The sequence below is a fragment of the Penicillium arizonense genome (genome assembly GCF_001773325.1).
Source record: "Penicillium arizonense strain CBS 141311 chromosome Unknown PENARI_contig004, whole genome shotgun sequence".
NCBI classification, from domain to species: Eukaryota; Fungi; Ascomycota; class Eurotiomycetes; order Eurotiales; family Aspergillaceae; genus Penicillium; species Penicillium arizonense.
In genome coordinates this window covers 743,489-756,966 of record NW_019173281.1, presented here as the reverse complement: position 1 = coordinate 756,966, position 13,478 = coordinate 743,489, and the positions used below count along the sequence as shown (strand labels likewise).

At 49.7% G+C, this 13,478-nt stretch overlaps 3 protein-coding genes across 3 annotated transcripts; 1 reads left to right on the top strand and 2 right to left on the bottom strand.

Annotated features, from left to right (window-relative positions):
• Positions 1-645: 645 nt before the first annotated feature.
• Positions 646-2,456, bottom strand: PENARI_c004G05578 (cytochrome P450; the record flags this gene model as incomplete). The annotated part of the gene is made up of 5 exons (XM_022629143.1): positions 646-1,298; positions 1,363-1,728; positions 1,784-2,056; positions 2,116-2,326; positions 2,418-2,456. The coding sequence occupies 5 exons, from the start codon at positions 2,454-2,456 to the stop codon at positions 646-648; spliced, it is 1,542 nt and encodes a 513-aa protein (XP_022491162.1).
• A 2,272-nt stretch (positions 2,457-4,728) lies between these two features.
• Positions 4,729-11,133, bottom strand: PENARI_c004G09587 (uncharacterized protein; the record flags this gene model as incomplete). The annotated part of the gene is made up of 4 exons (XM_022629353.1): positions 4,729-4,782; positions 4,840-5,229; positions 5,299-5,903; positions 5,955-11,133. The coding sequence occupies 4 exons, from the start codon at positions 11,131-11,133 to the stop codon at positions 4,729-4,731; spliced, it is 6,228 nt and encodes a 2,075-aa protein (XP_022490634.1).
• A 921-nt stretch (positions 11,134-12,054) lies between these two features.
• Positions 12,055-13,416, top strand: PENARI_c004G04820 (uncharacterized protein; the record flags this gene model as incomplete). Its single annotated transcript, XM_022629108.1, has 6 exons — positions 12,055-12,091; positions 12,159-12,191; positions 12,246-12,359; positions 12,414-12,440; positions 12,497-13,116; positions 13,174-13,416. The coding sequence occupies 6 exons, from the start codon at positions 12,055-12,057 to the stop codon at positions 13,414-13,416; spliced, it is 1,074 nt and encodes a 357-aa protein (XP_022490919.1).
• Between the last annotated feature and the right edge of the window lie 62 nt (positions 13,417-13,478).

Below are 13,478 nucleotides of genomic sequence, written 5' to 3'. Positions count from 1 at the left end.
ATACTACTAAGTACCTCAGTACTGATTAAATTGGTCATGCGGCTTATTCAGACGAAATGGCGTGCGTGCCCCAGCCCTAATTACAGCAGCTGGGGCGGTTGAAGTTGCAAGACTGACCTCGTGTGGAAAGGCCTTACCACTGAGCTGATTTACTCTGACGGAAACTAGCATGGATGCCATCTAGACGCCGGATTCATTGTGTGAGCAATTCGCTTGAATGCGAAGCAATTTTTCTTAATTAAACAACTATTCAATGTGCTGTAGGTATAGATACACGCTTGAATTACAATTGACTTTTCCTACTCTTCCGACTCCTGTCCGGGGCCGTTCTGCAATGTCTCGGTATAAATATAACATTCAACGCAAAAAATGGCTCATTGTCTAAGTGGAGCCTTTCCCGCAAGAATACATATCGCAACCCGCAATTCTGAATTGGAACAAGGAGTATTTGACGCGTATCGCATTGAACGCAACTAAATCATATTCGCGGCCTATAGCTTCGAGTGGCATTCGTACAACTTCAGGTTTCTCATATGCGGCATTTTGATCCGCCATTTTGCGAGAGCAGACGTCTCCTCTCTCTCCTGCTCTTTTCCTCAGCAATCCTTGAGACACCAGCGACGGTCCTTCCTCCTCTTCCCATAACTATATACGGGGTTTGAACTCCAAGAATGGCCCCATTTTAGCAGCTGTCAGATGGTCGAAAATCTGAAATTCGTTGACTCTTTGCCGCCCAATAGGACCATCCTCGTGGCCCTCGCCAACGTGACCCAGCTCCCCTGGCGCCAGTTGCAGATCGAATGCCCAAAGGACATGCGAGAGCACTAGATGCAGTTCCACGTACGCCAGGCCTTTGCCAATGCAGCTACGGGGCCCAATGGAGAAGGGGTTGAACGCAGACCTAGCCAGGTCGACGTCGCTCTGGATGAGCTGCGCTTGCTTGGCAATCCATCTCTCAGGACAGAAAGTGAAGGGCTGCGGATAGTAGACTGGATTGTGATGAATGCTGTAAATGCAAGTCCCCACGTCTACCCCGGGTGGAAGAAACTCTCCGTCCACCTCAGCACCCGTGTCAGTCACCTCTCGCCACAACGAGCTTGCCGCAGAGGGGGATAAGCGCATGCTCTCCTCAATGCACGCACGCAAAAACACACACTGGTGCATCTTTGGGCCCATACTGATCTGATCTGGAGCGTCGAACACACTGCGAATTTCGGCGGCTGCCCGTGCAAGTGCATCGGGATGATGTGTCAGATAGAAGAAACAAGCTGCCAAGGCAGTCGAGGTGGTATCAGTGCCTGTTTGTCAAGGAGAATGACCCAGTCAGTAAATAAACCTAACCAACTCCTGTTTCCCTCTTACCGGCAACAATGAGAGTGGCACTCTCTCCTGCGAGCTCCTTCATGCGAAGAGGTAGGCCAGTCTCAGGGTCAATCGCCTTACTCAAGGTTGCGAATGCCCCCTTTCCTGACTTAGTTGCGCATTGAATTCCCTGGCGAAGCATTTCCTCCACAAAATGAATAAATTTATCCCGAGCCTTAATGGCCTCAGGGAACAAGAACTTGTCGAGCCTCAATATGGCCAGCTCAGGCGCCTGAGACAATGCACCAACCCGCACGTTAGATTTTTCAATGACATCCGGAACAAAGCGATATTTTGGATCCCGTTGAGTAGACCATGGTACTCCAAAGATAACGTTGCTCATCACATCGAAGGTAAAATAATCACCTAATATAGCCTAGTCAGCCGTTGAACTGGAACACAATTGAATCATAGCGCATACTTAGATGACCAATATCCTTAGCAGGGGACCAAGAATGAATAGGAACGGGTTGACCATCACTGCCCTTTCGCAGCGCATTGCACAAATGCTGAACTTGCTCAAGAATCACACTTTCGTACGATTTAAGTGTGTTATCTGAAAAGGCCTGACTAATGACTCTTCTTTTCTTGCCATGCTTTTTCTTGTCGATCACCGTCAAAGTGTTGGGTGCTCGATGAACCATAGCGGCATATTTCTGGGATTTTTGGAAGTTCTTGCCGTGGCCATAGACATCTATATTTTACCCGTTCGTTAGCAAGCCATCTCGATTATGCAAATGGACAAAAGCGTACCATGGAGGCCCTTGACCGTGTTGACCAAAAGTCCATTTGGTGCATATCGAACAAAATCCCCATATTCCTCATGGCATCTCCACATATCCACGTGAAGGTCACCTCGCCAAGAGTGATACCCAGCGTAAAGATTGCTGATCTTTGCCAGCCATGGCCCTGGATATTTTGCCAAAGGGTGAAAGAAGATTCGATAAGTAACCACAACCACGACCTATATCTATAGGTTAGCCAGGTTTAACAGAGAGGGAAGAGCACAGAAATAACTGTGAGAGGGTTTTACATTGACTACCAGTGCCACGAACCCCAGGATCAGCACCCGGACGGCGAGGGGGGAGATCCATTGAGGAAAGATCATCGTGAGGGCACAGTACTGACAGTCAGAGGCTCTTCCCATCAAAGGCTCGGAGAATAAATAAAAAGAAAGGAGAGACTGGGTGCACGCGGGCCTCTTCTTGGTTCATGCGCGGAAGATGCAGGTCAATTGGAAATGCGTTCCACCATGTTATCCTCTCCCCACGTGGAACGATATAACCGATGATTGCAGGTATGTAGTTGACCCTTTTTCTTTTTTTTTTTTTTTTTAAACAAAATTACTACTTTCAAGGAAAATGGGTAACATCCCGGTACGTTTTTCAGGCTAAGTTGAGCGAAATATTCCTACAGTATCGCCTACCCGTTGTATTGTCATACGTCTTGTATATAATACAATACAATACCACGATACATGGCCATACACCTGCGTATATCAAAAACAGTCATGGTAAAGGATAGTAAGCGTCAGAGTAGTATACCAGCAATCAAGCCAAAATACCCATGTTTACGAGGTTGAAACATATCAGAAAGTCTAAATATACTTGCCATTGTGGGACGACCTAATTGAATGGCGAATATGGCGGGAACCCAATTAAGTCCGCCTTGATATAAGCACTAACTCTTCAGCCAGGCGTGCCTAGCAGCTTTAAGCCGCTCTGCTCGTCTAAACTATACGTTATAGGAATGAGCAGCTTTGTATCTGCTTGAGAAATAGTTGCATATTCCAAGTGAGTCACTGAAATCATCCACTCTCCTGCATGCAGTCTATCCACTTTCTAGAACTGGATCATGCAATGCCACATGGAAATATCCCGCATGCAATTAAATCATACCATTTTGCCACGAGTTGGGGCATTGGTATCACTCAGCCGATGTCACGTAGAATGAACTACCTCGTGTCCCAAGTGGGGAACGCCAAACGATCTCGTCTCGTGAGACCCGTGCAATTGTTCCCAATCATCTGGCCATCTGCATTGCAGACGTCTCGGCTTGGGCTTATTTGGAGCATGGTAGGATGTAAGAACTAGGTCGTAAATATCAAGGGGTTTGAATTGCCCACTTTCCGTTCCTGCCTTTTTGGGGGCCACAGTGTCTTGAGAATTGGGGGCGATAATTGGCCATAGAGTACTGCCTGGAGCTGAATCTGTCAGCTCTGTTTGTGGATCATTCGGTGTGTCCGAGGGAATAGAGTAGCACCGGTGGCTTGAGATGTTATCGTTGACCTCTAGGAGAAGACTAAACTATGATAATTCGGAAGTCTCTTCACTACAGCGTCTATACATATTGTAGTGGTTAAACTAGTGACAGTAGTACGTTAGTGGCCTGAGGTATCACAAAGGCTCAGGAGATATGCAGTCCTCTCCGTCTAGAGATAGGAGCATGATCCCACCATCCTCAATATGACTACAGTCCTCCACCAGATTCTTCATTCATGGTATAGCTTCAAGTCCAGTACGATAGACACCTACAAAGACCGCTCTCTACGCCTGAGCTGGGTATGGGAGTGGTTGGTTGCGTTCTCTCTCCATTGATATCGACCCGTCTGCTATGCCAGACTGTCATCATGCGATCCCCATTTCAATATATATATTCGAATGGGAGTGTCAAAGCCTGTTCATGAGTTTTGCTTCAAAATAAGGGCTTTGGATGATCCTATGCAAATATATATTGTGACAAGCCAAACTTAAAAATGTCAGGTAAACGGTCTTGTGAAAGCATCATAAACGCCAAAAGAGAGAGCAGAACTCGATGGAGTATGGCTCTCCTAAGGAGCTGTACATGGGTGATGTTGGTGTAGATGCCATGCAATTCTGGATAATTATCAAACCAATTTCTTTTAGAACGTAAAGGACACCAGGTGTTATAAATTTGTACACAGTGCCACTGATGAAGTTTTGGACGGTGCACAAAGGCCTCGAAGCGAGTGTAGTGTTTTATGCACTATTTTCGCCCTACATTGGCCTGACTTTTTTCGCCTCTTTCTTGCCCACTTTCAAGTGCCTCTGGTTGATTATGTAGAATTGTATAGAAATAGGCTTCTAAAAGGATGTATGGCCTACGACTGTATGAGTTAACTAGGGGTGCACCTGACGAATAACATAGGACAATGAAAAAAGCAAATCATCACGAAGCAAGAAATTGCTCCTTCATCTTCCTCATACATAGTCCACGATAGGTTTTCTACGCCGAGAAAACCATCAACCTTACAGGATAGCTAGGATTCGGGATATAGTGTATTCGATTTTCATTATAGCGTAGGTGCATTTTACAAAAAAAGACAAGACTGCAATGACCCAATTTTTACCAAGGAAACAGAACTTGTTCATCGTAACCCCCATTTTCCATGGATTCCCACTGTGAGCATCCTTGGTTAGCAACAGCGGCAGCTGGGTCAGAGGGGGGAAAACTTACATTGCAGAGGAGAGTCTCCAAGACAGGGCTCTCAGTGAGCGCAAGTACGCTTTCAACGTATGTTCTGGAAAGCTCAAACGGCCTCGCAGTGAGATTAGGAATGTATTTACCCACCAATCGATCAGGCTGGATGGAAGACTCCGCCAAATTGCGACTCAAGAACTGTCGGAAAGACTGGACACCGGGACGGAGAAGACTGCTGTGGAACGGCACGTTCACCTTGAGGGGGATAGTAGCTCGTCCTCGTTGGAGAACCACTGGCCCTGTCCGAATATCCAATCCTGCCAGAGATTCCTGGATAAAGCGCTGTATATCTGGTTTGGACTGCATACCCAGGGAACGCGACGCCAGTGCATTCATAAGCTCTGTCAGAGTTGCCAGTCCCCGGAGCTATGGAATAATTAGTATATGTAGAAGGACAAGGGAGTGAGAAAGGAGAAAAACCAAAGAATTACTTACATCGCCAGCGCATACATACTGGAGGTGGAGGACATTGTAATTGACAATCTCCAACAACCCTCCAGTTTGTCGCGCAATCTCAGCTACACACCACTTCAAGTCATCTTGGCTAAATGTCTTTGACACTCGAGTGGGGTTGACGGCACACATCGAGTATTGAGTAGCCCCTTGCGGGTCCTGCTGGACTGCATTTTGCATGCTGAGACCCCGATAAAAGACCAAACCAGCAACTTTTTGGACTGAGAAAATGCGTCCCATTGCTGTGAGGGCTACGTATTCACCGAGAGAATGCCCAGCAAACTGACTCGCTTCTTCAACCACTCCTCGACGCCGCATGTCTTCGAAACGTGCAATTTCCATCAACGCCAGCGCTGGCTGTGTGAATTGGGTTTCATGGAGCAGGCCATCGACAGATCGGAAGCGGTGGAAGCGACTTGATCTTGTGATATTGGGGAAGACGGGCTGGCAGGTGGTCTTGCCATCGTCGTCCACTGCATCAAACGTGAGCGAGATGTAGTTCTCTCGAATGGCACGGCCTCGAGATCCACCGAAGTGCACTGTTAGCTCTTTCGGGTTGTTGCGCACGATGTGTGTAATAGAAAAGCCTAGTCTTTGTCAGTCATCGAATATCAAGTAATCTTGCACTGAATCCCTACCATATGTATTCTCAAAGAATTCGTCTGCTGTCTTCCAAATCTCTTGCGCAGACAGACTGCTCTCATACAGTGCCATCCCCATGCCTGGCTCCTGACTGCCTTGTCCTGTAAAGACATATGCCGTCTTTGGTTGTTCAATGCTGGCCTGTGCGGAAAGTACTTTGATCCCAGTGCGAACATTGAGCACCTGGACAGTTACTAGCATCTTCCCTCTAGACATTCCCGTATGGTTGATCTGAATGGCCAGTTGATCTCCGGCGCAGACCTTGTTGTCAAATGTGCATGACCACGATCGCATGCGAGCTACATCGTTGCGCGCGAGATATGATTCGACCAGACCACGGACATATCCGCTGGTAAACATGCCATGGGTGACCCGCGTTTCATGGCCTGCGTAGCTAGCAAACAGACTAGACAGATGAATGGGATTGCAGTCACCAGATGCTCGGGCATACTCGCTGCCGGCATCAGGGACCGTCACCAGAAGCTCTTGAACAAGAGGTCGAGGAGCATCAAAGAGACAGTCTTCACCTGAGCTCAAGGACCCATGTCGCTTCAAGTAGTCTGTGACAGGGTTTCGTGCACCGATGGCAGTGGCAGAGAAAATAATGGACCCAAGGATCACCGATTCTGATGTTGAATCCGACTGCCAGATGATCTGGCCCTCAACCTCCAGCCCGTGGCCTGAGTCGGCGGCAACAGAACGTGTACGGCTCGTGGTATGAACATCTACCGTGTGGTGGAGATGATCTAGCAGGTCGACTTTTCCTTCTGGGTTGAACCAGGCCCTCGATCGAAGAAGAGCCACCTGTTTCTTCGAATCTAGCGGCAGGCGCCACTTCTCCTCCCTGATCTCGAACGTTGGCTCATTTTCGGGGTAGGAACCAAGCAAAATGAATTTGCTCGTCAAGCGGACTACCGGCATGCACTCGCGATAGATGGTTGCTTCCGCCTCCACAACTTTGCCAGAGCCTTTTTTGACCGCCACAGACACAAGACGACCATCCGCCGAGAGATGGTCTCTCTCCCGCAATGGCGCGACTCCATCACAAAGTTCGAACCCGGCACTGAGATGGAGTAATCGGAGCATATCCCCTGAAGCCACATCAGGGAACACGCTGCTCATGAGGGGCTTCCAAGCTACTGCAATGGCCAGATCCAGTGGAGCCACCAGCAAGTCATCGGGGCGGGAGTTATAATAGACCGGGTTCCGATTTGATACGCTCTGCGCAAATTTGCGAATTGTCTCCCGGTCTAGGACAGTATCTTGACCCCGGAATACGAAGTCAGAGGTAACTGGTAATCCATGCTTCCCGATCCAGATTGACCGATAGAATTGCTTGATGCGCTGGTTCCTGTCTGGCATCACCTCGTGAATGCTGAGAGCACCACCACATGGCTGGTAGTTGAATAGGAAGACCAGGTCAGCTGGTGCCCGACCTGCCACCGTCCGATCCGAGAGAGTCAGAGTAATCAGGCCCTCAGGGCTGCAGCGGAGTGAGGAAATTGCCAGCAAATGCTCTGCGCCTTTGCCATCCCTTTCGATCTCCTTGAGCAGAATCTCTGTCTTTTCTAGGGCTTGTATATTGCAAATCTCAGCGACCAGACCTGGTTTGGCGGCAAACAATCTCGGTAGAGGATTGTCCACAACTGTTTTGTCCTGGACAATGGTCTTTTCGGTGAGAAGAGCACGACACCATGGTGCAGCAGTTGTATCAGCCAATAATTCCAGCCAAACCTCGGGCGACGGCGGATTCTCGGAGACGATATACCTCACTGTCTTTCCGTCAGGCTCTGCATCCAAATGAACCCCCGTAACGGGCCAACGGGGGTGGCTGCTGCGTTGATCTGCCGAGGGGATCCGTGCGAGATCCCCCACATATTTGTCGCGCAGGATCCACGAGACGTGTTTGTCGTGAATGCTATCGAGAATATTTTGCACTGGCTCATCGACACTTTGCGTGTATTTAGCGGCTACTGGCCCATGCAATATACACACGCGACCGACATCCTGTCCAACAACGGCTTCCAAGCGCTCCGACTGCCACAGAGAGTCTTTCTTGAACCAGTATTCGAAATCTTCGTCGAAAAGCGTGATGAAGGGGACTGGCTTCTGCCCTCGGCGACGTGAAATTAGATGGATGTATTCCACATCGGCGGCTGTCAGCACATCGGTGTGAGCCTGTGGATACTGACTGAAGAGGAGGTCTCTGAACTGCTCGGGCTCATCCAGTTGTTCCACGCTTTGGAGGGCAGGATGTTCCTTTCTCCCGCCCAGTCTCTCCTCTAGCCGGTGAGTGTAGTCTCGTACCAATGCCTTCCATGAGGGGTCGATGTACTGTTGGGCCACTTTCAGATACAGCAACTCGACCATGCGGTCCCAGACTTCAGCGTAGGTCATCTCATGCAGATCGATTACTTCACCACGGGCATTTCTGCCAAACCAGACTTTTTGGAAGTCATTATTGAGACGTGTGATGTAATATGTCTTGCGGGCGAGCAGAGCAGCCTTCTGTTCATTCCGCGGCAAAGAGAACACCGACTTGTCCAATTCGGCCCACAAGATGACGCCGCGTGTGGCTAGCTTATGAATCGGCTCGCCCATTTCGGAGCGTACACTAATAATTCCACCGGCAGCGCGCTCGTACGTTTGCTCCCAGTCTTCATTTGCAACGCCCGCGGTACTGCAAATAGCTTCCTTCACGGCTGGACTGGTGTGGGCTTCTTTAGCCGCCATAACACGGCTACCCAACAGGATGCCATCCACCGGCATGGGCGCACGTCCATACTCCTGGGACCAGGAACCAACCAAGTAGGGATAGGTCTGTTCGGCGTCACCGAAGCCACTACCGATAACAAGTATCACGTTGCGATGAGAGCGGATCTGTGCATATCGGTCTAGAAGCGGCTCATGTAAGTCTTCAGAGGAATGATGGCCACCACCCCGACCGCCTGTCCACTGTAAGATGATTGGGAATGTAGGGTTGGCCCGCGCAATGGCCAGGACACCATCGATGCCTTCTTTGGAACCTGGCTTGAGAGCCAAATGCTTTAATGGCAGATCGGACAGATAGCTCTGAATAATTTCCAGTGAAGGAATGCCGGCACCGATGGTCAAGCCCGTGATGGGGACGCCGGACTGGCTAAGCTCGACCAAGAGGGGAATCTGCCAGGCCATGCCTCGGGGGTTGGCATATATGACATTGCATGTAATGCCACGGCCAGGGGAAATCTCTGCTGCTGTGGCAAGGATACCCCGACGCATGCTGTCGCGATCGGGAAATCCTCCACAGCCTAACTCGACATGATACCCGGCGTTCATGACAGCAGCTACAAACTCTGAGGCGGTCGTTGTCGGAGTCATGCCGGCAACCATCACCGGAGGGACCCCTAGTAGCCGGCTGAACTTGGTGTCAACCAAGTGAGACTCGCTAGGGAACTGCATGAGACGCGGAGAAAACTCAGCATTCCAGATAGAGTTGTAGAGAGCTGCCACGTTGTGGGCATACAGCTCGCTTGAAAATCCCAGATTGGAAGTGTTACTATTGGTGGCTCCCCGAGCGGCACTCATGATCAAAGTGCGTAGTCCTGTGCCCTCGCGCTGATGATTGACCAGGCTTCCCATGCCAACCTCACCACCAGGACCAAAGTCAAGGACATGCGTTGCTCCAATCAAGGTGTTGTTTACTACCTTTTCAAATTCGACTCGTCGAGTACAAATCATCTTGATCAGGTGAGGGACAACATTCTCAATTTCTTGTAAATTCTCGGCAGTTTCGGTGTGAAACACAGGGAAGGCTAGCTGCGAGCCAGACAAAGAGAAGCCAGCAAGGTCATTTTGGAGCTTATCTTCCGCTTCCTGGAGATAAGGCGAATGAAACGGCGCCGTGATGGCGAGGAATCTAGTGTGAACGACAGGAAGGCGTTTGCTGAAGGGGATTCGCTTCGCAGACTTGGCTTGATTGTAGCCTTTGCTAATTTTCTGGTCCAGCGCCCGCAATGAAAGAGGCAATCCGGCAACGACGAGTTGCTCTGGTCCATTTACCAAGGCCAGGTAAACCGCTTCCTTGGCTGACAAATGGAGGTTGAGTTCATCCAAGTGACGCTGGAGCTCGGTTTGAGAGAGGCCCTTGATGCCGAGCATGCAGTTGGATGGAATGGAAACAGGGCATATGCCCTGCAACTGCTGCCGGCATCGACAGCCAATCCAGAACAGCAATTCCACCGCCTGCTGAGCTGCATTACAGAGCGAATCCCAGGAATCGGCAGCGGCAATGAAAGAGGCCACCACGATGCCCTGAGAGTGACCAATAGCGCCAGCAAACACGTGGCGTAGTTCTGCCGGGGACTGGCCCAGGTTGATACATGCAATAGCATATTGCACAAATTGGGAGAGCCCTATGAGCGGGAAGCTCACTGGGGCGTCGGCGAGGTAGGAGGCATTTGGACGAGACTCCGGCACTCGGAGCCATAAATCCACATCCAGCCCATGCGGGAACAGTGGTTTAAATTGAGCTTCCTGTGCCAGGTGGATGAGAGGGTTGGAAACCGTATAAATGAAAGAAGCTAACTGGGGATGATATATGTCATAAGCCGCCAGCAGCTCGTCAAAATAGGACTCGACGCCTTGTCCATTGAACAGAGCAAAGATCTGCGCATGACCTTGATCAACATCGGCAAGGAGGCTACTGGTCGCCACAGCGCATGATGATCTTGTTTCCCTGCATGCTTGAAAATAAGCCTGCAAGATGGGTCGATCCCGGTTCTTGTCCTGGTTCATCGACGCCAGGACAGTGTGGATATTCTCATTCTGGAGGAGATCAACATGCAGCGTATTTAAAACTTGGTGGAGAACGGATATGTCCAAATCTCCATGTCTCTCCTGCGTTATACCCTGCATGATATATTGCATGAATAGGCAGCACAGTTCCAGAGAAGACAAGGGCTCCAGAGTGGCCGCCGTTGAAACGAACTGCTGCACAAGCTCCTGACCCCTGCGAGCGATCCCTCGTGGCACCCTTAGAGTGCATTGGATGTTATTGACGTGGAGAACGATCTCCTCAAACACCGGGGAACATGGCTCAACCTCCTCCCATGGGGTTGGCGGAGTCGATGCCGGCGACACTGAGGCTGATGCAGACCATTGGCACTGCATGGCTTCGAGCTGTGGTACATCCATTGGAGGTTTGAACGGGGCTATGGAATTGAAAAAGAGAGAATGGCCCAAGGAAGTGATGTTGAGAGATTCCGTCCTGTCCAGTTTGCAACTTGCTACAGCAGCAGGGCGAAATAGACATGGATATGTCTCACCGTGCATGGATCTCCGGCTCTCCCAGCTTTCTTGCTCACTATGCACGCTGGAACAGGGCTGGAAATACTAAATTAAATTTTCTGCCCCCATCTCACTGTCTTCCTGTTTGATGCTGTTCTTCCAGTTCACATGCATGTCTTGTATCCTATGTATGTTTCGTGTAAGCTGGTAAGACGGTAATATACGTAATACGTTCAGTTAGTAATTTTCGTTAATACCACCGTGTATGGTTCAGAATAAAAAACCATACTTATACCCCATATAATTAATTAATTCTACTTTTTTGTTCCTTGCTCACTTTGGATTCTGTTAGGGCTAGTTGAGATTATTTACAGAATTTTTCAGCCTCAAGGTGCAAACCCCGAAGGAATTAGACTGGTGGAATTAACTCAGACCAACCAGGCAGTGTCTCCACTGGACAAATGTAGAGGGCATTGGCACGCCATGTAATCTTAACCAGTCGACCGAGCAAATTTCATATCCTAGCTCCTTAATCCCAATGCAACGATGTAACACTGGCCGGGGCTGTGCATCCTTAGTACATTGTAGATGGACCGGCGCGAATATCTTCATGACTTCCAGACCCGAGCTAACGCCCAGCAGGTGAATATACGCGAATATGCTCAGCTGGTTCCAGAACAGGAAAAAGGACCAGAAACGAACAGATATACCTATAGTCCTGCCTTCCTATTATTGATTGTAACTATAATCGGCACCTGCGTCGTCTTGATAATTTTGAGCTACCTTGTTCCCCTCGTTCCCATTCTGCTTGACCAGGATATCGTTCCGATGGCTGCTTTTCCTCCTCCCCCTCTCGCATCCTTGGGTACGTATCACCCTGGACTAAGTCCACTCTCGGTTTCCGCTAGTGCTAATTGGCCTCCGCGTTGCAGAATGGAACAAGCTGGGCCTTGCTCCTATGGAAGGTCTGTCACTCAAGTGTCTCTCTATCTATACTCTTGACTGACCCTCCACTTAAGTTAATGGCCATGTCGAGTCAGAGTACTCAGTTGCGACTGGAGAATGGTCGAAGCCTCATTTTGTGGAAGATCCATTGCTGCGGGTTCACGGATTATCACCGGGGCTAAACTACGGTGATTGCAGTATTCTTAAAACCCTGTTTCTAGCAACTAACTTATCCAATGCAGGCCAACAAGCCTTTGAGGGCATGAAAGGTTTTGGTTATCCTTGTTCTACCTTTAAGCAGCTTGCTAATGTTCTCTGCCTTTAGCGTACCGCGACCCTCACGGCCAGATCCAAGTCTTTCGACCCAAAGATCATGCAGCTCGTCTAGCACTTTCTTGCTCGACCATTGCCATTCCCGCAATCCCGGAAGGTGTCTTCTTGACTAGCATCAATCTAGCAGTGGCTCGCAATGCTGAGTATGTCCCCCCTCATGAATCCGATGCCGCGTTATACATCCGGCCTCTAGTGTTTGGGTCAGAAGCGTTCTTTGCCGTGTCTGCTGGGACTGGTTACCGGTTCTGCGTGTATGTGCAGCCGTATAAGGCATACCATGGAGTCCAACCCTTGCCGGCACTTGTACTGGAAGAGCTCGATCGGGCTGCACCCCAAGGAGTTGGCCATGTTAAGGTCGGGGGCAACTATGCGCCTGTGCTGAAGTGGAGTGACAAAGCCCGAGCAGAAGGGTTCCATATCACACTGCATCTCGACAGCCGAACACAGTCGCAGATTGATGAGTTTAGTACTTCCGGGTTCTTGGGACTGAAGAAGACTGGGAACTCATACACGCTGGTCGTGCCCAGCTCTCCCTCGATTCTGAAAAGCGTTACCAGCACTTCGTGCGTTGAACTGGCACGCTCATTTGGATGGGCGGTAGAGTTGCGACCGGTATGTTTTATCGCTTTGGCTGATCTCCTCTCTTACTAAATTATGTCTTGTGTGTAGATTCCGTACCTAGAACTGCCACACTTCACAGAAATCTTGGCTGCAGGAACAGCGGCGATGGTTGTTCCAATCAAGTCGATCACCCGGAGATCTACCGGAGACGTCTTTACGTTTTCTGCTGACGGTCCTGGCGAGGCTTGCCAACGTCTCTCGAAGGCGTTGTTAGCGGTGCAAAAGGGATTGGCTACCAACGACGGGAACTGGCTTTGGCCCGTAGCGCCAGTGGCAGACGCTGAGGAATGAGATCGGTGGTAACAGTGCTCGAGCCTCTGCTTACCTACTTCCGCACTTGTCAAGGAATTAAT